Source organism: Carya illinoinensis, chromosome 7, assembly GCF_018687715.1.
Source record: "Carya illinoinensis cultivar Pawnee chromosome 7, C.illinoinensisPawnee_v1, whole genome shotgun sequence".
Taxonomy (NCBI): domain Eukaryota; kingdom Viridiplantae; phylum Streptophyta; class Magnoliopsida; order Fagales; family Juglandaceae; genus Carya; species Carya illinoinensis.
In genome coordinates, this window is record NC_056758.1 from 31110754 (window position 1) to 31134915 (window position 24162).

The window sequence follows — 24162 nt, forward strand, 5'->3', positions numbered from 1 at the left end:
ATTATTGTTTTGGAAGTATTTTAAATGTTTTCTTAACCATACACATAACAGTGAAATGCTCAATTGGCTTTCCTGGGACGGGACAAAATAAGATCCCAGGTACATCCAAAAACTATGAAGCTTTTTAAGGTAATATTAATTCGCCATTGATACATATGGTAAGACGCTTATAACCATGGCTAGTGATATCCGTGAGGCTTATGGTTCATTGCTAAGTATTAAGGCTCCGAGCCATCTTGTTAAGGAAGGGCGGTTAGGCTGGGAAATGAAGAAGAATGAAATTCCAAAGGAGATGAGAGGAAGATTTTTAGGCCTTGTTTGGTTCCAAGAATCATCTTATCTCATCTAATGTAATCATTACAACTTTCTTAAATTTCAAAACAAAATTCAATAAATAATTAACTTTCTTAAATTTCAAGACAAAAAATAATATTAAAAAATAATATTTTAACAATATTTTATTCAATTTTTTTCTCATCATCTAGTTACGAGTGTGAATCACTACATAATTAATCTAATTGATAGCGGAAACATGGATTTTGCCAATGTCTTTTTTTTTTTTGGTCTGGGAAAAGTTAAAAATAAAGGCAACAAACAGCACTTGGGGGGTTGTTCAAATTTAAAGTCAGGTAATTTAGCAACTGATAACTTAAATAAGCTAACTCTAGCCCGCTCTAACAATCACAAGTACCTCTGAAATTCTGTAAAATCAAATTACAACATAATCCAGACATTAATTTTGAGCTTTCCACCAACTTCACCTCAAGTGCCGGTTAATCATAGCCATTCCTATACAAGCAAGGGGCACACTTCAGGCATCGATAAATCGGATGTCAAAGGTGTGGGGATGTATCTGCCACACATTTAAGGCTGCGTATTCCTCCAAACATTCTTTCAGTTGGGCTTCACTGTATCCCTGTTCAGAAGCAAACATTTTGCACATTCAGAGGCCCTATTGTCGTCCGTAGGACAAGCATTACTGTAACCCAAGAAAGCTATAAAGATATAGAACACAATCTCAAGTTTGAATACCCATTATTTCAGATACTGTATCCTCTCGATTGAATGCTAAGCAAGACTATAAATCACACCGTATCTTTTAATTCAGACATTTAGATTGCCCTCGAAACCTTCCTGAATTTCATAGGAGTCAGATTTATCTCTTTTTATTTATGTTCTATTTTCTATTTTTGACATGATATGGCTGGTTCAGTCTGGTCACTGATTCCTGTAGTTTCACATCCAATTCACTTTCAAAACCAATACCCGATTGCAAACAGAATTTTTAAGTTTTTGAAGTCATCGCAAATAGGACTCAACCCTGGAATTCCGAGAACAAACCTTCCGAGATATCCAGTTGAGTGCATGAGCATAGCTCACATCCATCCTATTAGTCCTTGCAGCTTCATCTCGCAAGATTGAATAGATATCTGAGATAGCATCCAGTCCAGATTTTTGGCGCTCGTCTGAGTACAAAGAGAACTTCGACATCTGCATTAACCTAAGTGCTTCATCCACATCACTCTGAGCCACAGTATCAGAAAAACGGAGTCTTGCTAGTGCCTGTAAATAAATGAAATCAATTCAATGAACTAAATACAGATGAGCCGTTCATCCAGCTGCCCAAACTGCACACAAGATTTGATTTTTTAAATTTTTTCTTTTAATTCCTGTTAAACTAAAGGAATTCTTTACTCATCATTCCTATACCACACATTTGCCAAGGGGAAAAAATAAAAAGGAAAAAAAATAAAAGTAAGTGTGGTGTAGGGATGATGAGTAGAATTTTTCAATACAGATAACTATTGCTTGCTTCACCCTATGCATGCCATTCAACCCTTCCAACAACCAGGTAAAAGCTTGTTCAATCAATACTATCAAACTTACTATAATGATATCTATATAAAATGGATGTGCTTCGCAGATATGTATTGCTCCACTCTGGGGATGAAACTTTAAGACAAGTAATCCAACTAAACAAGTAAAGCTTTGAACAAAGTATGCAAATTTCTACCCTACATTTTCAAATTGAAGATTTGGCCTTGGTCCATATCTAGAAAAATGCAAGTTTAAAGCATAAAATGCTGAGATCCAGACATAATGAGGCTGTTTGCTTCTGCCTGGACCTAAGATCCTGCCAATCTAATTCTATTTTGATAATAGTTGATATGAAGTGAATGGAGCCAGTACTCACAGCTGATATCCGGAGAATGCTGAGCAGAGTTCTGACAGTTGTATAGGAATGTGGAGTATTAGATTTGGCTTCTTCTTGCCGAATGCTGGAATAAGCACTAGCAACATACTCCTCCAGTTCCCTTGGGACACAAGGAGACACTCTTCTGGCTGCTGAAATATAAGCACTAGGGAAAAACACATATTAAGTAGTGCAATTATGTTGTGTGAAATATAAATAGTGTAGATATTTGCAAAAGAACCAACCACGGGCAGAAACTTGTACTCTGAATTAAACATGTGAAATTAGCTGCCAAAGCTAAAAGAATTGTAAGAAAAAAATATGATAAGTCAGAGTCTCTCTCAATGGAGAACCTGAAGAACTTGGTAGCAGGCATTGTAGCAACAAAACTTGGAAATACAAATATGTAGAATTATTGTCAACCATGAGTCACTAAACTTTGCCACGATCTAAAAAGAAAGCAGCTTAACAAAAACTAAACTACGCGCAATAAGAATCGCATCCACACAATTGATAATGAGGGTGATATGAAAACCATAAAGCAAGGATATATCCCATAACTTTCTGCCAGCATAATTCCTTAAGCAATAGAACTTTATAGGAGAAATTTTTTGGCAATCACTCTAGTCTCTACTAAACTAAAAATTTAGCATCAACCTTGAAAAGAAAATTAAATATATAAAAAAAAACGTAAATTAAATAGTTTTTTTCTTAAATTAAAAAATAAAAGAAACATGAGTTTTTTAAAATTAATCTAAAAGTTTGAAAAAAAATATAAAGGGAGTTTTTAAAAATTAAAAAAAAATTCTTACAAATACTTTTATTTTTAAGAATACTTCTCTAACAAATTATGTTTAAACAAATAATGTTTTTTAATTTAATAAGGGTATTTTGTCATTGTTTGATAACTTCTAGTGGTAGAATTGTCTTAGAGGTAATATATTGAAATTTTTTTGGTAGATTGAGGGGTTATTGTAAATAGAGTGGTGGTTTTGAGGGGGGTTTGTGTATTTGCACAACTTGACATAATGCAAAAGTTACTTGATCAGGTAGATATATCCGAAACAAATCATTCATAAAATTGTCAGTAATAAATTTATTTTAATTATAAAAGAAGTTGTGATATATACCGAAGAACAGATGGATCAAGGGGAGTGAAACCAAGAGCAGGAGATTCTTTATTCTGGTGCACATAGACCACATGCCTAGCCAATTCAAGATCACTATCAAGATCTGCTCGATCAAGGATCAGCCATAGAAGGTCAAATCTTGATAGAAGGGCTGGAGGAAGATTAATGTTTTCAGCTGGAGTTCTTCTTAGGTCATATCTTCCCCTACACAAAATTATGGCCTTACCGTAAGTGTTTGCATAGAGGACTAATTGAATAAAGAGAGTGATAATTTTGTCTGCACTGGAAAATTCACTCACGCGAGCAAGATGTGGTAAAAGACGAGAAAGAGTAAAAATTGGCTTTGAAAATTAGAAAATTTGTACCAAGCTGGATTGGCTGCAGCCAGAACAGCAGTTCTTGCATTCAGGGACGTAGTGATTCCAGCCTTAGCAATGCTGACAGTTTGCTGCTCCATAACTTCGTGTATCGCGGTTCGATCTGATTCATCCATCTTGTCAAACTCATCAATGGCACATATACCCATGTCCGCTAGCACCTGAATATATTCAATGCTTCTGTATTGAATCCAAGAAATCCTTGAAAAAAAAACTAGATAGAAGAATTTTTATTGTAATGATGACTGAAGTGCCAACAGCAAAGGCAGCATGTTTGGATACAATAAGGGGTAGTTTAGATTCAAAGTTGATTTCAACTCATCTCATCTAATCATTACAATTTTCCCAAACTTTCAAACAAAATATAATAAACAATTCAACTTCTTCAAATCCCAAAACAAAAATAATATTAAAAAACTATATTCTGACAATATTTTATTCAACTTTCAAATCTCATCTCATCTCATCTCAACTCACTATCCAAACCTCCCAATGTTTCTTTGATATTGCACACATACAACACAAGTATTTAGAGATTGTCATGCTATCTAATGCTAGTATAAGCATCCTATGAGTGTCAACTGGCATGGAAGATAAAATGTAGTGTCTCACCAAAGCTCCTCCTTCCAGGACCATCTCATTTGTCACTGGATCTTTCTGAACGGCAGCAGTTAGACCAACTCCACTGCTTCCTTTGCCAGTAGTGTACACGCCCCTGGGTGCGACATTAATTATGTGCTTAAGAAGTTGACTCTTTGCAACCCCAGGATCACCCATCAAACATATATGTAAATCTCCTCTAATCTGCAGTGAAGGGAAAAATATCACAATTTTTGGTTGTAACAGCTTGTCATAGCTGCATAGCAGTTAGCATACTTAATTTGAATAGCCAGTGTGGGAGCAGAATAGCCAGGACACAGAGGACTGTGTTGGGAGTGTGGGTGGGGACATGAGGGAACTAAGGTAGTTTCAGTCTTATCAATTGATGCAGTACTGCTGAAATGACAAGGAGAATATAGCCAGCCAAACTTGGCTATTTTAATCAGCTTGCAACATGATTCATTTACCTTCATTCCATCTTTCAACTTCCGGTGAGGAGCACCCACAAGGAGAAGAAGTAGAGCTTTTTTTATATCTTCATGTCCAAAAATTTCAGGTGCCAATGATCGGGACAGCTTATTATAAATATCACCATCCTCAGCTAAACGTGCAATTTGTTCTTCCTCATCTCCTCTAAGTTCATACCTGCAGTACAATAAAACTGGGTCACAGGAGTCCTTGATCCCCTAACTATTGACAACCACATCTTATCAGGTAAAAAACGGCTTAAAGTTAGGCAAGAACTGCCATGAAATATATATCTATAATCAGATAAATGAATACATACATATACAAATACTAAGACAAATATACTTTTCGATGGAGACAGGACAAAAAGAGTGAGCAAAGGGTATTTGAAAGGATGATTAAAGATTTTATCAAACCATTGATTTTTTAGGGCTTTTTGGTAATTAAGAACTGAAAAGGAATAAAGAAAAAAACTGAGAACTACTAATGGCTTACTCTTCATATTTTTTCTTGAAATGTGTGACAGACATGGCCTCTAAGTACGTATCTGCAACTAAGCCAGCACGCATCGCTCTAAACCCAGTGTATGGAATGGGGAGAAAAATCCCAGATAATTCAATAACATCACCTGGGGCTACCTGATTATGTTCAACAAACAAAAAATAAGGATCTAAAAAATTAGTAGCAGACAACATGAAAACTTAAAGGAATCATGATATCAAGATCTGCAACAGCGCATTTTCTAAAAGGGAAAAAGAGAGTACTCTAATCAGAGGATGCAAACTTGAAAACTGAAATTTGTCACCACTTTACGAGTCACTTATTTCCATGTCAGTTCACATTTCCATGTATGCTTATAACTTATACAGGTAGTCAATTCAAAATTCCTCTGACGCATTTTCACCCATACTAAACTTATGGTTTTAATTAAAATTCGTTTCACCATTCATGCCACTAAAAAAAATGTAAATTAAAGATTAACCCACATGAATATCAGCTGCAGAGGTGAATGTCATTTTATTACTTTTAAGAAAAAAAATTGATAAGCAAATAAAGGAGAAAGGATAGAAAATTGACCCAAGGACAACCAACCTTTCTTGTGAGTTCTCCCCTCAAATGGACAGTCATCGTTCGTGGAATATGACCTTTTGGAACATGTTCAGCCAACTCTTGAATTTTGGCCTGCAATTGGACCATGTCACAAAGTTATTACCCAGAAGGGAAAATAAACATTATTGAATGAGAATACCAAAAAACAAATGAGTAACCATGTTAGAAAAAAAAAATGAATATAGAATGGCTATTCGCTATGAACATGATAGTCTCCTTTTAGCGAATGATTCAGTGTATAGTTAAAAACCTCTTGAAACTTCAAAAACTTTGATGCCCTGAGCTGCAGAATAAGGTTCCCCTTTGTTTTGTTTGTTACACAACGCTTGGATGGACACTCAAACAGGGGCATGAAAACTCGAGCAGTCACTTCCTGCAAGGCACAAAACAGAATAAACAAATCAACTAAAGCAATGTACAAAAATGACCCAAGTGGATTTCCAAAACACTCTGTAACATTGGAAAGGTTGGAAACACTTGGGTTTGATCTTGCTGATTAAAAATTTCAAATTGAACAATATAATATTGACAGAAGGGGAACATATAGACGTGAGATACCCTCAGTATGGCAGTGAATAAATGTCAAGTAAGATAGCTGAACAATGTAGCAAAAGAGACAATTACCTGGTAAATTTCAAAACCGCAGTCTTCACATGTATACACGGCTACCTGCATTAATGGTTTCACATCTGAGCAACGCGTGACAATACCAGATATCCTCACAAGTTGGCCAATGTATGAAGCCTTGACCTCCCTGATGGTATATGGCCGTCCCTTTGATGAAGCTCTTATATAAACTTCACTGTAACACAAACAAAAAGTAATTAGCAATATCCGCAGTATCTCATAGTAGAATAGCAGATACAGAAATGAACATTATGGTACCAATATTTACTAAATCAATGTGATTGGTACTGGAATAACTGTATAAAAATTAGAAAAACATGTCACAAAATCATATCAGAATTAGAATTTAGCCTCATATATGAACCTAACGAGACTTCAATATACTCCAACCATGCAAATTTTTTCTTCAAGAAATGTGTTGTAGTCATGTAATCCAAACAACAAATAGCTGAGATTTTTTTAAAATTGGGATAGCTTTAGTATTATAGTCCGGAAACTGCATCCTTAAAGAAGATTCATTGTTCGTATATTAGTCAAACTATAATAATTTCTCCATTTACGTACGACAGCCAAGGATTATCCATTTGAAAAAAAAAAACATGGACAATCGCCTTGAACTTACAAGTAGCGTTTGATTTCTGGAGGCATTTTCTGAAGTGGATCAGAACCGTCCATATTCTCCGGCCCTTCATCAGACCTTTGTGTCATCAATATGTCATGATCATCATCCGTAAAGGCCTCCGTGGGTTCTGGCATGAGCTCATCAATTGCCTCAGCAAAAATCCCAATATACCTTCGGGTATTCTCGGTAATGCGTCTGAGAAATTCTTCATCCAAGTCCTTGTACTGATAATAAAAATGAATCAAGGTTTCAAATATAAACGTATAAAAATTCAACCATTTCACGAGTAAAACAAAAGGGAGAGAATTTTACATTAAACAAGTCCTCGAGATCAATCTGAACTGCTCGGATTTTACGGTTCGCAACTTCTTGCTGAAATAGGGTAAAAATTAGGGCTAATCTTCGTGCAAAACAAACTACTTATCACTCTTCGGTGAAACTCCTGAGTTCTTTTAGTTGCAAGCTCTATATGGTTGCTGAGGCAGCTCAGTAACAAAATAGTCGTAATTTATTATATACAATTCAATATGCCAATAATGCTTGAAGCTGCAGCACTCCATGTTCGAGATAAAGACAAAATGCGAGACCAGATTTCAGCTTCGTTGTTCTGCTTCAATTTACCAGCAGCCAAACGAAGATCTAGGGTTTTGAAATCGTGTTTTCCTGTAAACGAGGAGAGAGAGAGAGAGAGAGAGAGAGAGAGAGAGAGAGAGAGAGAGATCTTACAAGGATGTTCATGTACTTTGCTTCGCCAATTGCATCAGCAAAGTTAGAAAGGAACTCTTTCGCCAGAACTGTGAAATAAATTTAAGTAATTAAGAAAAAAAAAAAAAAACAATATGAGAAAAAGGGAGAGAATAATGAGAGGCGTTACCTTTGTCTGTGCTGAAATCAAGGCCCTTCGCCATGCTCATGGTTTACCTGGTGCGAGAGAGAGAGAGAGAGAGAGAGAGAGAAGTGGGGGGTTTGGCGGCAAAAATGAAGAGGAATGCCTGGCCTAGAGAGGCATTTAGGCGGGAAAATGAGCAGGAGATGCTCAATACTCTTAAGGCATTTATTTTTATATTTTTTTGGTAATGTGGGCGCTGTAACATGGCCACATGGCATGTACAATGATACAAACACGGGCCAGTGATATGGGGGCCCTGATTGATTAAGGGACCCAAAAACACCAACAAAGATGTGGCTGCTGGGATTCGATCATTCGAGCCCAGGTCTCCACGGCCACAACGTGGAATTCTTACCACTAAACTACAGCCACCACGCTGTGTTAAAGCGAACTCTTTCTAAATATATCTCTTTCTTATCTGGATGATATTCACCACGTCAGTCATGTCATTATGCCCCAAGTTCTTCATTGATATTAACAAGTTTATTTCTACTACTACTGACGCATGAGAACAACACCCGAAGTTAAAAGTTTTCGATACTCTCTTCCTAAAGTTGCAGCTGTTTCAGTAAGTTTCTACTTATCTTAACACAGTTCGAAACATTCTATATATTCTGTCCCCGGAGTCAGTTATTCATTTCTTGTTTCGATCATGATTGCTGAATTTGTACCCAGTGAATAAAAGCAAGAGACTGGTAAAAACTCAATTTCAAACAAACCAATGCAAATCTCAATTGATTCGACAATCAAACCGAATTATACGTTTTAGCCTGATTCAGTGGATTAATCTGCAAATACAGAATGATAGGAGGAGGAGGAAGAACAGAAAATAAAACTGCCATATCCCGAATATATAGCGATTGCTTTCAACTATACAAAAGTCGAGCAAGAGGGCTATCAAGTTATCAAAGGTTGAAAGATTTCCCCGTTCTCTTCACATATTGAATTACAGCAATAGGTACAAGCGAAGTTTACAATGTGCTTCTCATGTCACGTACTAGGAGTGACTACTCATATGGCATAATATTTGCTATAAAGGGTGCATGTCCTCCCTCTGACCGAAGAATACTTGCACTAAATTAATTGCAGACTCAAACCACTCTTCTCGAAGACATTCCGTATCAACACGATTGGAGAGCAACTATAGGCCGTGAAAATGAACTCAACTGACCCCAGTTAAAGAAAGATGTCAGTAACAACTATGGATAATCATTCTTTTGTTTTTCAGATGTATGGTTGAGACATCAATGAAGTAGAATATGAGGAAGGAACGCAGTCCAAGAAATGGAGAATTAATGGTCATTACAATCATCGGTCTTGCCCCCATCAGATGTTTATGGAGTGACTGGATTCTGATCCCTTGTTTTCGCCAATTTTGCCTGTATGAGTCTGTCCAAAATGGGGGGCTCCAAAGGAATTGGGTCAAGACAACGCTCTGAAGCATTAACAATCACCTGCCAAACAGAGCAACCCCAAGACTATAATATATTGTCTTCATAAATTATCTTACATTAAGTTCTGAACTAACAAGTAAACATACAAAGATGGCTTACTTCATTTCTCTTGAAATTTATCACACGAATGAATCTTATACTCCAATAGAGTAATGGGAGGTCAAATATTCAGAAGCTAGAGTCAGACTCTTTTTTCTTTTACCTCATCGAGAAGAAAGTCAATCACAGCTTGATCTTCAACAATTTCCTTCACAGGAGTCCGTAGGAACTGAATATCTAACTGAATCTGCTGGAATCCACTCCGATTGAAAGTCTGGAGTCGGACAAATTCTTGCAAACTTTTAAGACAAAGTTTTACTACTGTTGTCACCACTGACTCCTGCAGTTTACAAGCAGCTCAGTTCATGTTGTTTATATGCCAACATAATTATTTTCTTCACCAGTCTGCGAGGATTCAATACCTGTGTATATTCCACTTTTGTGAAAATTTCAATTTTTTGCTTAAACAATTTTGCTAGATGGGTTTCCAAAAGCTGGCTCCTGGCCCTTTGGGTACTGGACCGACTCAACTTTTCCTCTCGTAACGGATTGCTCCTTGATGAGTTAGTGCTTCCATTGCTGTCATTGCGACGATGCCTTCGCAGCCCTTCAGGCAAAATCTGCTTTACTTCACATCCTGTCGCTTCAAGCTAGAAAAGGAGTCAAACGTCAAAAGGTGTGGTTAATTCTACTCTCAATTAATTTGTATTCATAGAGTCATGCAACACATACTCGAATGGAATAATTTAACAAAAACAGGCGGCCATACATAGCTTCTCCAATCTTAACATTTAACTGGAAAATACTTAACCACAGACACATTAAAAATGAAAAGCTAAGATATGCTGACCTCTTGGAGAAATAAATCAACAAACATATGAACTTCTCTGGGCTCCTTATGCTGTGCAAATTGTAAAAATATCAGCCAACACAATAAAACCAAACCATTCCAATGCTGGCCATTTTCTATCAAATAAACAGAACATAGTCATAAAGCACCCACCTTGACCCAATTTGGTGTCGTAAACCTCTTTTTCAGGAGAAGGGATATCCTCTGAGTTCTCATATCAACATACTGAAAAGAAAATAAAATAAAAAAATGATTTATCTCTTGTCAAATTTTTGAACTACCTTTTTTTTTTTTTTTATAGGTAATCAAGAACTTTTATTCATAGAAGCAGGCAAAGCCCAAGTACACGGAGTATACATGAGAATAACCTAATTAGAGAAATTTTTGAATTATATATAACATATTCAAAACAGACCAAAGCCCAAGGCACACATGAAAAAGATAAACAAGACTGGGAATGGGAAGTGACAACACAAGGGTAATATTCATGTTGAACTCTTGATTAACCCAAATGGCAGAAACACATTTCCAATTTCAAAGCGGATTTTGCATTCTATAAAGACGCAGATGGACATAATGCCAATTGGCCATCTGCCATCCAGGAACCATTATTGGTTTCAAAAGAGAGACAGCAATGAGATTATGAAGATATGATGTCATCTACTAATCCAAAACCTACTTTTTTGTTCCCTTAACTAATAGCATAAATGAAACAACAAACCAAACTACAGAAGTTTTAAATCATACAAGGTGCAGAAACTTCTCTCCAGCTGAACGAAATATTCGACAAATTTCTCCAGGAACAAATGCAGGCCCGTGCTCATAGCCTCTAGCACCACCACCAGAAAAGGAAGCCGCAATTTCCTGACAAGTAGAACATGAAACTTCAACAAAAGCCCCAGAGGACTAAGACAAATATAATTGCAGAAATCAGTGCTTCAAAAGCAAATGTTATAAAACAATTAAACAGCTCCTTGCCTCAGTGATTTTTGGGATTGCAGTTTGTTCAATGAAAACAGAAAGTTGAGCCAGAACCAGGACAAGGCCAGCAAAAGCTTTGTCAACTTGTGTCCCCTCCACAAAACCTTGATCTTGACTGACTGAATTATTTCCTCCTGAGAGCAGAAGGAAGTGATCATCAAGGGCCCCGAAGAAATCTTGAAATCCTTCTTGAACCAAATCAATAATCAAGGGCTTCAGCTGAACTAGTAGCTCCAAGTTGTCTTCTATAATTTGGCGGAAGTCCTGGGGTAAAAACAGAAGAGACCTCAAAACCCAAATAACTAAGTATGCAAACATATAACAAGAAGGAGGTTTCACAGCAATGATGTATAAAGGTGAACGTACTCAAAACCAAACCTAATGAAAACTAGGGATTTTTTCTCATCACTCACCAAACAGTAAAATCATTGTCCCAAAAACATTGGATACAGTTGCCAAAGTTTTTTTTTTTTTAAAGAGAGAGGGTGGAGGGGGAGATGGAGAAGAGAGAGACCACAGCATGCATGCTGAAGCATAGGATGCTTATTTATAATAACATCATTCACCAGCAGAATAGAACTACCTATGACACCTGCATGTACAAGCAAGTACATTTTTAAAAAGCATCTATATTACCAATAAAACATCCATACTGCCTTGAAGCACTGCTTTTTTGCTGGCCTCAAGGGCAGTCTGCAATGAATACTCCCTCATCCCCTCCTTTTGTTTAACATGAACTCTTGTAAGGGAATCTGCCATCTCAAACAGAAGTTAACTCAGAACTTTGAGCCTCTTGGAGTAGAAGATTGAAACAACGTGAATCAATCTATGATTTTCAAGATCTTTTTCTGATTGGATCAAGTTGAAACTATAAAAAAGCATCAGAAATAACCTGAGATATCATGTAGAAGACGAGAAAATGTGCTGGCAACATACTGTTTGACAGCAACCTTTGCAGCCTGAAAACATATAAGGACAATCAGTGTCCTAAATACACCCATCAACATGAAACTATTGATAATATTCAAAATCAGGGAGCATGGAAGAAATGCACGTAAAATTAGCATCAGTAAATAGGCCACATGATTTTAAAAGAAAACCTCCATTGAATAGTTAGGGAGAGCAGCCTCGTCCAACACTTCATCCATCAGGAGCACATCTGTCCAAATAATTCCTGCATGCAAATGGCAAGCATCAAAACAAATCAATCTCGGTTTGCGTAATGAGTGTAAACTTAAACCTAATATTGAATTATTTTCATCCAACCCACAATAAAACTGATAAGAAAGCTAGAGTCAACTTTATTCCATAATTAGATAATATTAATGTTTTGATGCATCATCCACCTTTCATAGACCATGAAATGGAAGAACATAAAGAAACCCCCGTTCCTTTCTTTGGTTTGCAGGGATTTCCACGGACATGACGATTCATTAGAAACAACATTTACCATGGCCAACCAACACCGGATACCTTAACCAATATCACCCAGGTTAAACATATCCATAGGTAACACTGAAAAGCTTGGAGCTCCATTACACCCTATGCCAAACATGAAAGCTAGCGTCACCACCACCCAACTCCACAAACATCAACTTCGACGTAGCAGTCCAAGAAAAGTTCCAAATGCTTGTTGTGATCTGTCAAAATTCAGTACGTATTCCCTAATCCCTATGTCTGGACTCTGGACCCTCAAGTTCCCACCAAAGGAATCTAGTGTTGGAGAAGCCAAGTCACACTCCTTAAGCTAACAAGGTTGTCACCCTCAATATGGGCAAACTTATCAATAAAGATGACTCCCTCTATGTCATCAAATTCATTCAGCATCCCTCCCATATGTCAAATTAAATAATCCCCTTATACATCAAAGACATTGTCACCAAGCTGGCTGAAGTAAAAAATTAGTCAGCTCACTAAATTCATCACACTGGCCCAATGACATTACTGGATGCATTCCCATCATGCAAATTCCACCCCATCTCTTTTGCGATGATCATACTTTTGGTCCCCCTTGAAAACCCTGCCCCTCCACCACTTCTCTTGTATTGCTAAAAGATATACACTACACCAAGCATCCAATGGGAATGCGTCACGCATAATCCAAGTCAGTAGGCCTTGCAAATTAGCCCAAACAGATAATAATGCTAGCATGAATAGAATTGAAGCTGTGGATGTTGCCACAAGGCCCTTCTATAGAGCTCTGTTGGTATGTTTTGATGCATTTTTACACAATGAGAGATTGACCATTGGATGAAAGCATTTGTGCAACCAGTTTGTCAAGAGGGATTACAAGTACTGGTTCAAATAATTACTAAAATATATAATGGTGTGGAAGTCGGCACAAAAAGCTATGTAGGGTTAAAGATAATCCAAAAGCATGATTGTTCATTCCACTTACGAAGAACATGCAGCAGCTCTGTAGAACAAATACGTTTCTTTACATATTCCTCAATTGCTTCAAAATGCCTAAAGAAACAAGACCCTGTCACATTCCTTGAGAAAAATTTTGCATGCTTCTATGCAGTTCAATCAGTCCAAAGAAACAATGAGCAGAGACCATAAATAGTTTGGAAATTAAAAAAAGATACTCCCTTACTTGGTAACCACGCCTTGTGAAAGTTTAATTAGTTGGCTTTCTGAATCAGGAAATATTATCCGATAAGCACGGATAGCCTCTGCAAACTCGCGAACAGAGGCCTATATTTAGAAAATCATAGAAATATGATTTCATTAGTGCAAAAATTGTTTACAGGCAGCTAAGAAATTGAGACTCGCCCTAACTGCAAGTAGAGTCATCATGGAGCACATAAAACAAAGAAAAAATGTCTTTAAAAAAACCCCAAGATGCTTCAAAAAACAAAGAATAAGGAATTTCTATTCAATGTCATAAAATTGACTACTTCATTAGAGAAAAACTGTCACAAATTACCTCATGAGTAGCAGCAGGAGCTGATCCAGGATTGCTTTCTTCTTGAGACAGATCCTTAGGATCTACTGAAGCATTACTTATTTCTTCAGTATTAAGCTGAAGGTCTGCAAGAGATTGTGCCAACTTGTCCAGTAGTCTAGCCTTTAAGCTTTCCACCTGCCAGGATATGTGAAATATGTTATCCTAAGCACACTGATATATCAGAAGATTTTCATAATATTCACTTTTTCACTTGAACAGGTAAAGCTCCACATTTATACTGCAAAAAACTACAAAATGAAGGCAATTTTACAATGGTAACATGTGAACAGTCCTCATCAGGGAAATAGAACTATTCCATTATATATTCAGCACTTCTCTTTTACTCAAAAGACAGAAGAGTAACTTCTAATCAGTGGTCAGTACAAACCGGAAAATCTAACTTTTTAAGAAGAACTGCAGCCTCTGCTCTTGTTTGTATAGATTCAGAATCCGAGAATAGCTTTCCCTGAGAAAAGAAAAACATAAAACGTCAACTTAGGAGACATGTTTCCAGATATAGCGATGACTATCAGAAACCTATGCAGCATGAAACTATACTTTTCTTTACCCATCACCTTTTATGTACAACCTATGGCTGCTAACAGGATGGAATGGTTATGTTTAAGATCCTCGGGCATACAAGTGTGTCCATAAATTTAAGTCATAATTTCACTCTCTTTTTCTCTGTCTCTTGGGTAAGTGGAGACCTTGGGTGTCATCAAAATTCTACAAAAATTTTGTCCAATGAACCCAAAAATACAAGTCATGCAAATTAACCATGACGTGAGAATTTGGCCTATTCAGATATAAACGTCCAAAAAGTATTGGATTCTCTTTCAGATGGGCCATTAAAGGTGATAAAAGTCAGAAATGCCAAAAAATTTATGAATGGGTTTTTTGAATCATGTGAACAAATGTGTCTGTCTTCACTTATACAAAAATAAAGCAACTTGTAGGCTCCCTTTCAACAAATTTTCAATCTTCTTTTCTTCATTTGTGGGCATGTATGAGTGAGTATGGGAAGGGGAATGAGTCCATTATAGGCTTGCCCGTGGACAGTACCTCAAAACTCCCCAATCTCATGTGATTTGATTCAAGAAGCACTACCCTAGTGTAATGTTACTTCCAGCCAGTTCACTTGAAGAAATTCTCCACCTTAAGAATCGCATACGATTTTAAAACAACCATATAGAATAAATACTCATCCAGCATTGTAGAATGCTGGTACTTCAAATGTCAGATACTAATATTGGACAGGACAAATTAAGACTTCCTTCAACTATTCTAAGGCATTGCTTACACACTTACCATTGTTTATCATCCTAGGGATTAACATATGGATGTCTGATTCAAATGCACATAAATACAGAAAGATCACTCATAATTACATGATATCATCCAAATACAGAGAGCATAAGCACAATAGAAAATACATTTAACAACAATCCACTACCAAAAATAGGACAACAGACAATCATATGAAAAATTTTTAATTCAGTAGAAGCCGAATGGTAACGTATCCAATTACCAATAAGACAGTTCTTTTTTATTGATAAGTTGCACATGCTGAGCAGGTAGTGAACCGATGATGAGAAGAACATTAATCAATTCAGGTATTAACTATAAATCATCTATTTCTTGATAGGAAGTAAGTGTAAAGTTCATATATATTTATCTTTCTTTTTTTTTTTAGAAAAGTAAGAAAGTATATTAATAAAAGAATAGGCAAAAAGCCACGTTCAGTACAAAGAATGTCCTAAACTACGTAGGAAAAGTATAAATAAGGAAATCATGTAGATATTGGCCATTAAAACTAACACCAATAGCCCAAGTACAAAGAGTTCTAAAAAAGAAAACTTTCAGCTCCTCCATTGATCTCTTTTTATCCTCGAATGTCCGTTTGTTGTGCTCCTGCCACACGCACCACATAATGCATATCAGAATCATCTTCCAAATTGCCTTAATCTGGTTGTTGCCTCTTAGACCTGTCCAGCTAGCAAGGACCGCCATTACTGTTTCCGGCATAACCCAACCCAAGTCTAATCGACAAAAAACCTCATTCCATAACCCTCGAACCATTGGCCCATTATGTTGAATTGTGGAGGGATTCAAAGAAGGCATTAGCATTTTAAGTTTGAAAAAGTGGCTGAAATCATAAGGCTTTGTGGATAGGGTCGGACAGTGGTGGTCTTCATACCAGATACAAGGTACACCTAGTTTCATTTTTGCCGGAAAACTAAAGGCTCTAAAGCAAGATTTAAAGCTTTGGAACATGCAATCCTTTGGTAATATTGGGGAACTCAAGAAAATCAAGCTAAGGGAGATACACGAGCTAGAAAGGTTACAAGAGTCAAGGCCTTTGAATCCGGAGGAATTAGCTCAAAAGTTAGCATTGGTCGCAAAGCTCAAGAGGATCATCCTACTATAAGAGATTTTGTGAAGGCAGAAGTCTAGAGCGTTATGGTTGAAGGAAGGTGACCGTAGCACAAAGTTTTTTCACGGGGTAGCTAATTCTCACAGGAGATCCAACAACATTGAGATGCTGAAGATTGATGGGGAAAATTGCAAGGATGTGCAGGTGATTAACAATCATATGGTTAGCTTTTTTGAACAGCTTCTCTCTGAGCATGAGGGGTGGAGGCCTAAGCTAGAGGGGTTGGCTTTTGATTCCATTGGGCCTTTGGATGCCAACCATCTAGAGAGGCTGTTTGAAGAGGTGGAGGTGCTAGAAGTGGTAAGAAAAATGGCTAAAGATAAGGCTCCGGGTCCTGATGGTTTCTCTATGGGATTCTTCCAAACTTGTTGGGAGGCCTTAAAGGATGACCTTATGAAGGTGTTCCAAGAGTTTCATTCGTTTGGAAAGTTTGAGAAAAGCTTAAACGCCACTTTTCTAGCCTTGATACCAAAAAGGGTGGGGGCGGAGGACATTAAGGAGTTCCGACCCATTAGCCTAGTCAATGGGGTCTACAAGATTCTTTATAAGGTACTTGCAAATCGTCTTAGTGAGGCCGTAGAAAAGATAATCTCAAAGCCCCAAAATGCTTTTGTAAAGGATAGACAGATTTTAGACACAGTACTCATTACTAATGAATGTCTAGACAGTAGATTGAAAGCAATTTATCCAAGGATTATATGCAAGTTAGACATGGAAAAGGCGTATGATCATGTTAACTGGGACTTTCTTATTGACATTTTGGAGAAGTGTGGTTTTGGGGAGAGATGGCGATCTTGGATCCGATGGTGTATTTCTACGGTGAAATTCTCAGTCCTAATAAACGGAAGCCCAACTGGATTCTTCAATAACACACGAGGCCTAAGACAAGGAGATTCGTCGTCCCCGTTACTCTTTGTCATTGTGATGGAGGCTCTGAGCAGAACGATCTCAGTTCTGGTTGCAAATGGGCATATGATTGGCCACTCAATTGGACCCCCGGAAGGGGGTAGTAATAACATTTCTCACTTGTTGTTTGCAAATGACACCCTCATTTTCTGCGAGGCGAATCAATCCCAGGTTCGAGTTTTGAAGGCACTCCTACTTTGCTTTAAGGTAGCTTCAAGTTTGAAAGTGAATCTGGACAAATCAGAGATAGTGCCTATTGGTGGTGTTCAGCGTTTAAGACAGTTGGCTAATACTCTAGGAAGTAAGACTGCTACACTCCCTATGACGTATCTAGGCCTTCCATTTGGGGCCCCCTCGAGAGCAGTTGCGCTCTGGGATACAGTGATTGATAAAGCAGAGCGACGATTAGCAGGTTGAAAGAGAATGTACCTATCAAAAGGGGGTAGGATTACGCTAATTAAGAGTATTCTTTCTAACCTACCAACATACTTCCTGTCCCTGTTTCCTATTCCAGCAAGGGTGGCACTTCGCATTGAGAAATTATAACTGGACTTCTTGTGGGGTGGAATAGGAGAGGAGTTCAAGTTTCGTCTAGTCATATGGGAACAGGTGTGTAGGCCTATCTCGAATAGGGGATTGGGCATTAGAAAGCTGAGAATCTTTAATCAGGCGTTACTTGGAAAGTGGTTATGGAGATATCATAGAGAACCAGAAACTCTCTAGAAGTTGGTGATTGAAAGTAAGTATGGGGGATTATGGGGTAGATGGTGTACTAAGGAACTGTGAGGGGCGCATGGTGTGGGATTGTGGAAACATATCAGACAAGGATGGGAGGTCTTCTCTCAATACACTAGGCTTCGTTTAGGAGAGGAGAACAGGATCAAATTCTGGTATGACACCTGGTGTCGTAATTGTGCTTTTAAGGATTTATTCCCAACATTATTCTCGGTTGCAAGTGATAAAGAAGCATCAGTCGCGGAAGTCATGGTGGTAGTGGGAGAGCAAATCCAGTGGAACATCAGCTTCAGTAGGGCGGCACAAGATTGGGAAATGGACAATTTTGAAGGCTTTTTCAATCTTCTATATTCAACCAAACCAAGCAACCAGCTTCTAGATTTGTTGTGGTGGGTAACATCAACAAAAGGCTTGTTTTGGTCCGCGCTTTTTATAAGGCTCTAGCACAAGAGCAACCCTCTCAGTTTCCTTGGAAAAGGCTTTGGAAACACAAGGCAGCTCTCAAAGCGGCTTTCTTTGTGTAGACCGCTTCCTTGGGCAAGATCCTCACAACAGACAATTTGAGAAAACGAAGGGTGATCATCGTGAATTGGTGTTGTATGTGCAGGAAGGGGGGTGAATCCGTGGACCATCTATTATATATATTTATCTTTGATATTGAAAATCAAATGCAAGGGAATGTTTCAATGACACTGAAATAATGTCCCACTAGTCTCCTTTTATGGGTTTATTTTGACTTGGGGCTTCACCAATGACAACATGACTGGCATAAAATGAAAGGACAATATACCTCCAAGTTCTTTATAATTATAGCCATGGCTTCTTCAGATGCTCGTTTACAATCCTGGAATGATGAATCTCCATATGCCTAGTAGAGAGAAAAAAGAGAAGAAAAAGGAACATTTCACTAATGGTGTTAGATATTTCAATTGAATAGAAAGTAAAGGAATTGGTAGAAAGATTGATCAAAAAATCAAAACACCCTGGTGAAGAAAATATAACCTTAAAAATTGGCATAGCTCCAGTGTAGAACCTGACTGCATCAGCATAGGCCTCTGATTTTATGCACTTTCCAAGCCTAGCAGGTAGATCATAAATGAACTGCCCTCCATCACAATTTACAAAGATGAAATCTGAGTAACTCATATGCGGAGAACTCCAAAACTTACATACAAGTATCTAAATGAATTACATAAACATAATGTGAACATGGAGGAGAACAATTACCATTTATTACACTTACCACAACAAATTTCAATACAAGGCCCTCACATATGATTAATGAACTGTGACTTGCATTGCTGGGAAGTAAAATAGTAAATATTTAAACCCATCACCCCCTCCCCCCAGTTCTTCCAAAACAGCAACAATGCATGATATCCAACTATTACTATCGACTAGTATGGCTTACTACACATCATCACTGGAGAGCCTGTAAGTTCACCTATCAATTAGCTTGTCTCAATGTTGGTACAAGGAATCTGCCAAATTTGTTATATATTACATGCGCCCTTCTCATTGGTAAATACTTAGGCTTGGGGAAGGTTTGGGGCCTTAGATGGGATACAAAATTCTCATCTCATCTCATTCCCAAACATAATTCAAATACAAAATTTTCAAACTAATTATTACAACTTTTTCAAACTTTCAAATAAAAAACAATTCCAACTTTTTCAAATCCCCAAACAAAAATAATATTATAAAACTATATTCTTACAGTATTTTAACTTTATAACTTTTTTATTCAAACTTTCTCTCTCCTTTCTCAAAACCCAAAAAATATTCAACACGAACTATCTCGCTACTATTCACAAGCTATCTTACTACTATTCATAAAAATTTTATCTCATCTCACCCCCCAAACCTCCCCTTAGTTTGAATACAGAAACGGTTTCATTTTATCTCATCTCATCTTATCTCATCATTATAACCTTTTCAAATTCCCACACAAAATATAATAAATATTTCAACTTTTTCAAATCCCAAAATAATACTAATATCAAAAATTAATATTCTAACAATACTTTATTCAACTTTCATATAAAACCATCTCATCTCACCATCCAAACTACACCTATAAGCTTGGCAATGGATATTCTAGGAGCTTAGGCTCACCTCTAGTGATGGAAGAAATTTTCATCAATGAAAGAAAATACATATATATAAAACTGTGCCAATCCTGCCATAAAAGATTTGATTATCACTGCTGCTATAATACCTGAACTTTACGAAGAAGGTTACGAGTGCGATGCAATTTCTCTACGTGTTCTCTCTTTTCGAAGAGTGAAGTGTTCACCCCATCACTTCTCGATTGCACAGACATTATCTGAATCCACAAGAAAAGTAAATGTGATTCCAAAATCGTGCTTCTGTTCCAACTTTGCCATAAAACAAAAATGCCATTCAACAAAAAAGCAAATACAGAAAACTTCTACATACCTTCTCAAGAAGCTGTTCCATATTTGACTCCATGCCTACGATATTACTATTCATCCTGTACAAGATACGAAGCTTGGCATCAACATCTCGGAAACATTTTCCACAAACTGGATAGCAGGGCTTGTAGCCACAATTCCTCAATCATGTAGAAATGGAAAGAATTACCTCTTAATCGTATCGGTAGCACTGATGAACTTGTTATAATTCTCATACACTAACATTTGTAGGTCAGTGTCAAGATTCTTTATCTCGGCCGCCATTTCTACATGCCTCTGCAGAAGCCTTTCTAAATTCGACTTTTGCACCTGGGAATTCGAGGGAAAACATATCAAGGGATCAAGACTTCCCATTATCAACTCCAGTTAAATCTTCAATAACATCACAAAATGCATCGCAATTGGACAGATTAACCTCCCTAACTTAACTGAATATCCGTGATGTGAGACTACCAAAAAGTAGTACAATAACAAAACAACTCTATCTCATTACACCCAACAGATGGCACTTTTTAGCATCCATTCCTATGAGAACGGCGCACTCAAGCTTCTGAACAAAAGCAGTAAATCATAACGGCAACTTTCAGATATACAACAGATCAGAGAAGGATAGGGCGTACCAGGAGATTCATATACTGATCGGGATCGAAGGAGGAGGAATTTATGTCGTCCAGAGTGGTTCGTTTAGACGACGAGGACGTCGTATCAGGGGAGGACATTGAAGGATCGGGGGAGTAGAAGCTCGAGAGCAGATCTCTCATCCGCTTGGCCTTGTCGTCCAGGGGAACATCGTCGACCCCCATTTCCGCTTCGGATTTTCGGTTGCTCAGAGTTGGTTCTGCGAGAGTCCCTATCGGCGATTTGGTTTGGACAGACTGGACACCGGAGACGATGTCGTTTGGCTACTATCGAGTCCAGACTCCAGAGACGGGTTAGATTGGGCGAAGACTCGAAGTTACATGGAACTGATGGAAGAGTTGGAAAATACAGTTTTTTATTATTATTATTATTATTATAAATGGGATAGAGTTAGAGGGATCTACTTATCATTTATTTAAATTTTTTTATTTTTTTATTTTATTTTTATTAAGTTAAATGAATTGTTTTATTTATTATCCATACATCACATTTTATATATCATCCTTATCACAAATCATATTTATTTTTTATTTTTTTAATAAATATATAATATATAAATGATAAATATAATAATTCAGTTAATTTAATAAAAATAAAATAAATAATTTTTAAATATATAAAATATGTGGCACGAAGGTATTCTTCTCTTAACATGTTTTACCATGTAAATGACCCAACTTCGTCGTATTTACTCGATTCTTTTCCTTCTTTTTTTATAACAAGTTGTTACGCTATTGTTAAAGTCAAGTTGAACATTATATAAACAGTAATATTATTTATATCGTCTCTTTACTTTTTCATTATGTAGATAAGTTCTCTTATTAACTTTGACTATAACTTTACTTCAAAAAATAAAACTTTGACTATAACCGTCCACCCGACCCAATTCAAATTTCCGAGTCGATTTTATTTCGGGTCGGACGAATAAATACATTGGGAGTTTCGATTTTATTACTTAATGGCGTTGTTTAACACATCTCACGAGTAATTACTTATAAAAATAAAACACATTGGCGCTTTCGAACTCGAGTAATAATTGGGTATTGAGATAGAGAAAAGTTACAAATATAAAAAAAATTATATAAAGTAAATTTATAAATTGATGTAATTTTATAAAATTCTTTAAATTTATTTTATAATAAAAGTAACTTTACAATCTGTGAATCATATCAAGCTACATCAGGTTATAGATTTACTTTTATATAATTTTTTTGTGGCTAAAATATTTTTTATTGAAATATGATAGTTGCAGTTGTGAATATGTAAATATCGTATAATCATTTTGAAAAAAGTGAATAAATATGGAATCTATATGAAAATAAATTAAACTTTTTTAATAATAGAACTCATTTTTTTAAAGTGATTGTACAACACTTATGCACTCCACGACTGTATGTAACATTATTCTTGGATACTAGAGTCTTAATCGACCAAATCTGACAACTTGTCAAATATTGTCGAAACTTTTCAATTTTCTACCCGTTTCTCTTTCTCATTATAAATTTTTATATAAACTTATGACAAGATTGGAGAGTGAGATAAAATTAAAATTTTATAAATAGTAATAAGATAATTTGTAAATAATTCTTCTACGGGCATGAAACTTAACGCTAGGGTTGTTCATCCTGATTTCGGACTGGATATCCGGATATACACAGCCCAAAACCTGGATTTCAAATCCAGACTAGGTTCTGGCCCAGATATAGGCGAGTTATGACCGTTCGGGCTGTACCAAGTTTTTTTTTTGTAACTAACAAAGACTATTATTAAATTGTTTTTAAGAAAAAGATAATCTTGACAAGCTTTTTTTTTTTTTTTTTTAAATCTAGAAGCCTATATTCTATTACAAATTTTTCCTCAATAAAGTTTGAAAAATATATTTTTTATATATAAAACAACTAAGCATTTTTTTTAATAAATGCATCTAAAAAAAAAATATTCAATATTTATCATCTAAAATTCACGCAACACATAATACAACTCACTACTATATATTACATTATTTGATATTTTGTACATTATATTATAAAATACAAAATTACCAGTCATTGTCATGATTGATCTTGAGTTTAATCAGGAATAGCTTCTGGAATAGTTGGTGGCAGATCTCCTTCACTGCTCCCCTTGCATTAATAGAGGCATGCCACAGCATCACCTTGCACATTAATATATATATAACAAAAGACATGGAAACCAATTAAATAAATATTGATTGTAACCCCACAACATCCTACAAACTTCATCTCAATCCACTTTGAAAATACTCCCAGAGAGAAAAACAGGGCAAAAGGCATAAGAAATATGAAATCTTAATATAGAGTCCAAAATTAATCATAATATTCCATAATATTACTAAATAATGCAGAGAAACACTGCATGCTTCCTAGTTATATTAACATTTTACAATGGCTTATGATCAATATAGAGTCCAAAATTGATTCTAGGCATGTTATCAGTTATTTGTAAATTAGCAACAACACTAGAGTTGTCCTGGATAAAAAATAATACACCCTTTAATAATTAATTCTCTCAATGACAGCTTAGGAAAAAAATTATTCCCTTAAATAGATGTCTCTGTTTTCAAAAGGTCTCTTGTGGTCAATTCTACACAGCTGTATTAATGCAAAACAAGTAATAAAAAAAACACATTGTATCAACTCTTATGACAAAATAAGAATAGTATCAATCTTATCATTATCAAGCACACATAGAATAATTTGAA

General features: G+C 36.4%; 2 protein-coding genes across 3 annotated transcripts; both read right to left on the minus strand.

The window, feature by feature from the left end:
- Window positions 1-609: 609 nt before the first annotated feature.
- Window positions 610-8168, minus strand: LOC122315400 (DNA replication licensing factor MCM7). Its single transcript, XM_043131273.1, has 15 exons — window positions 8003-8168; window positions 7855-7922; window positions 7441-7500; window positions 7129-7352; window positions 6504-6681; window positions 6130-6252; window positions 5862-5951; window positions 5265-5407; window positions 4769-4946; window positions 4314-4505; window positions 3690-3862; window positions 3325-3528; window positions 2195-2360; window positions 1342-1563; window positions 610-916 (listed from the first exon to the last, which is right to left on the minus strand). The coding sequence occupies exons 1-15, from the start codon at window positions 8040-8042 to the stop codon at window positions 812-814; spliced, it is 2166 nt and encodes a 721-aa protein (XP_042987207.1). The 5' UTR covers window positions 8043-8168; the 3' UTR covers window positions 610-811.
- Window positions 8169-8842: 674 nt separating this feature from the next.
- LOC122315399 (vacuolar protein sorting-associated protein 51 homolog) lies at window positions 8843-21780 on the minus strand. Of its 2 annotated transcripts, none has more exons than XR_006244024.1 (20): window positions 21422-21780; window positions 20971-21110; window positions 20806-20860; window positions 20585-20692; window positions 19369-19467; window positions 19157-19234; window positions 14680-14757; window positions 14271-14426; window positions 13938-14038; window positions 13740-13807; window positions 12442-12515; window positions 12234-12300; window positions 11978-12093; window positions 11339-11605; window positions 11108-11224; window positions 10514-10585; window positions 10361-10411; window positions 9933-10160; window positions 9571-9850; window positions 8843-9471 (listed from the first exon to the last, which is right to left on the minus strand). XR_006244024.1 is itself a non-coding variant. In XM_043131272.1 (20 exons), exons 1-20 carry the CDS (start codon window positions 21602-21604, stop codon window positions 9352-9354), a joined length of 2355 nt encoding a protein of 784 aa, XP_042987206.1. In that variant the 5' UTR covers window positions 21605-21779; the 3' UTR covers window positions 8843-9351. The 2 variants fall into 2 exon arrangements, 1 of the variants encoding a protein (XP_042987206.1); XM_043131272.1 differs by having other exon boundaries at window positions 9674-9850; window positions 21422-21779.
- Between the last annotated feature and the right edge of the window lie 2382 nt (window positions 21781-24162).

What these genes read in the sequence shown, in the direction of transcription:
- LOC122315399 (XM_043131272.1), bottom strand. Translation starts at nt 21,604, where the DNA reads ATGGGGGTCGACGATGTTCCCCTGGACGACAAGGCCAAGCGGATGAGA. An exon ending in GCTACCGATACGATTAAGAG is followed by an intron (nt 20,861 to 20,970) that starts GTAATTCTTTCC and finishes TATCTTGTACAG; the next exon opens with GATGAATAGTAATATCGTAG. An exon ending in ACCTTCTTCGTAAAGTTCAG is followed by an intron (nt 19,468 to 20,584) that starts GTATTATAGCAG and finishes GATGGAGGGCAG; the next exon opens with TTCATTTATGATCTACCTGC.
- LOC122315400 (XM_043131273.1), bottom strand. Translation starts at nt 8,042, where the DNA reads ATGAGCATGGCGAAGGGCCTTGATTTCAGCACAGACAAAG. An exon ending in TCCTGGAAGGAGGAGCTTTG is followed by an intron (nt 3,863 to 4,313) that starts GTGAGACACTAC and finishes GAATATATTCAG; the next exon opens with GTGCTAGCGGACATGGGTAT. An exon ending in GCTGCAGCCAATCCAGCTTG is followed by an intron (nt 3,529 to 3,689) that starts GTACAAATTTTC and finishes AATTTTGTGTAG; the next exon opens with GGGAAGATATGACCTAAGAA.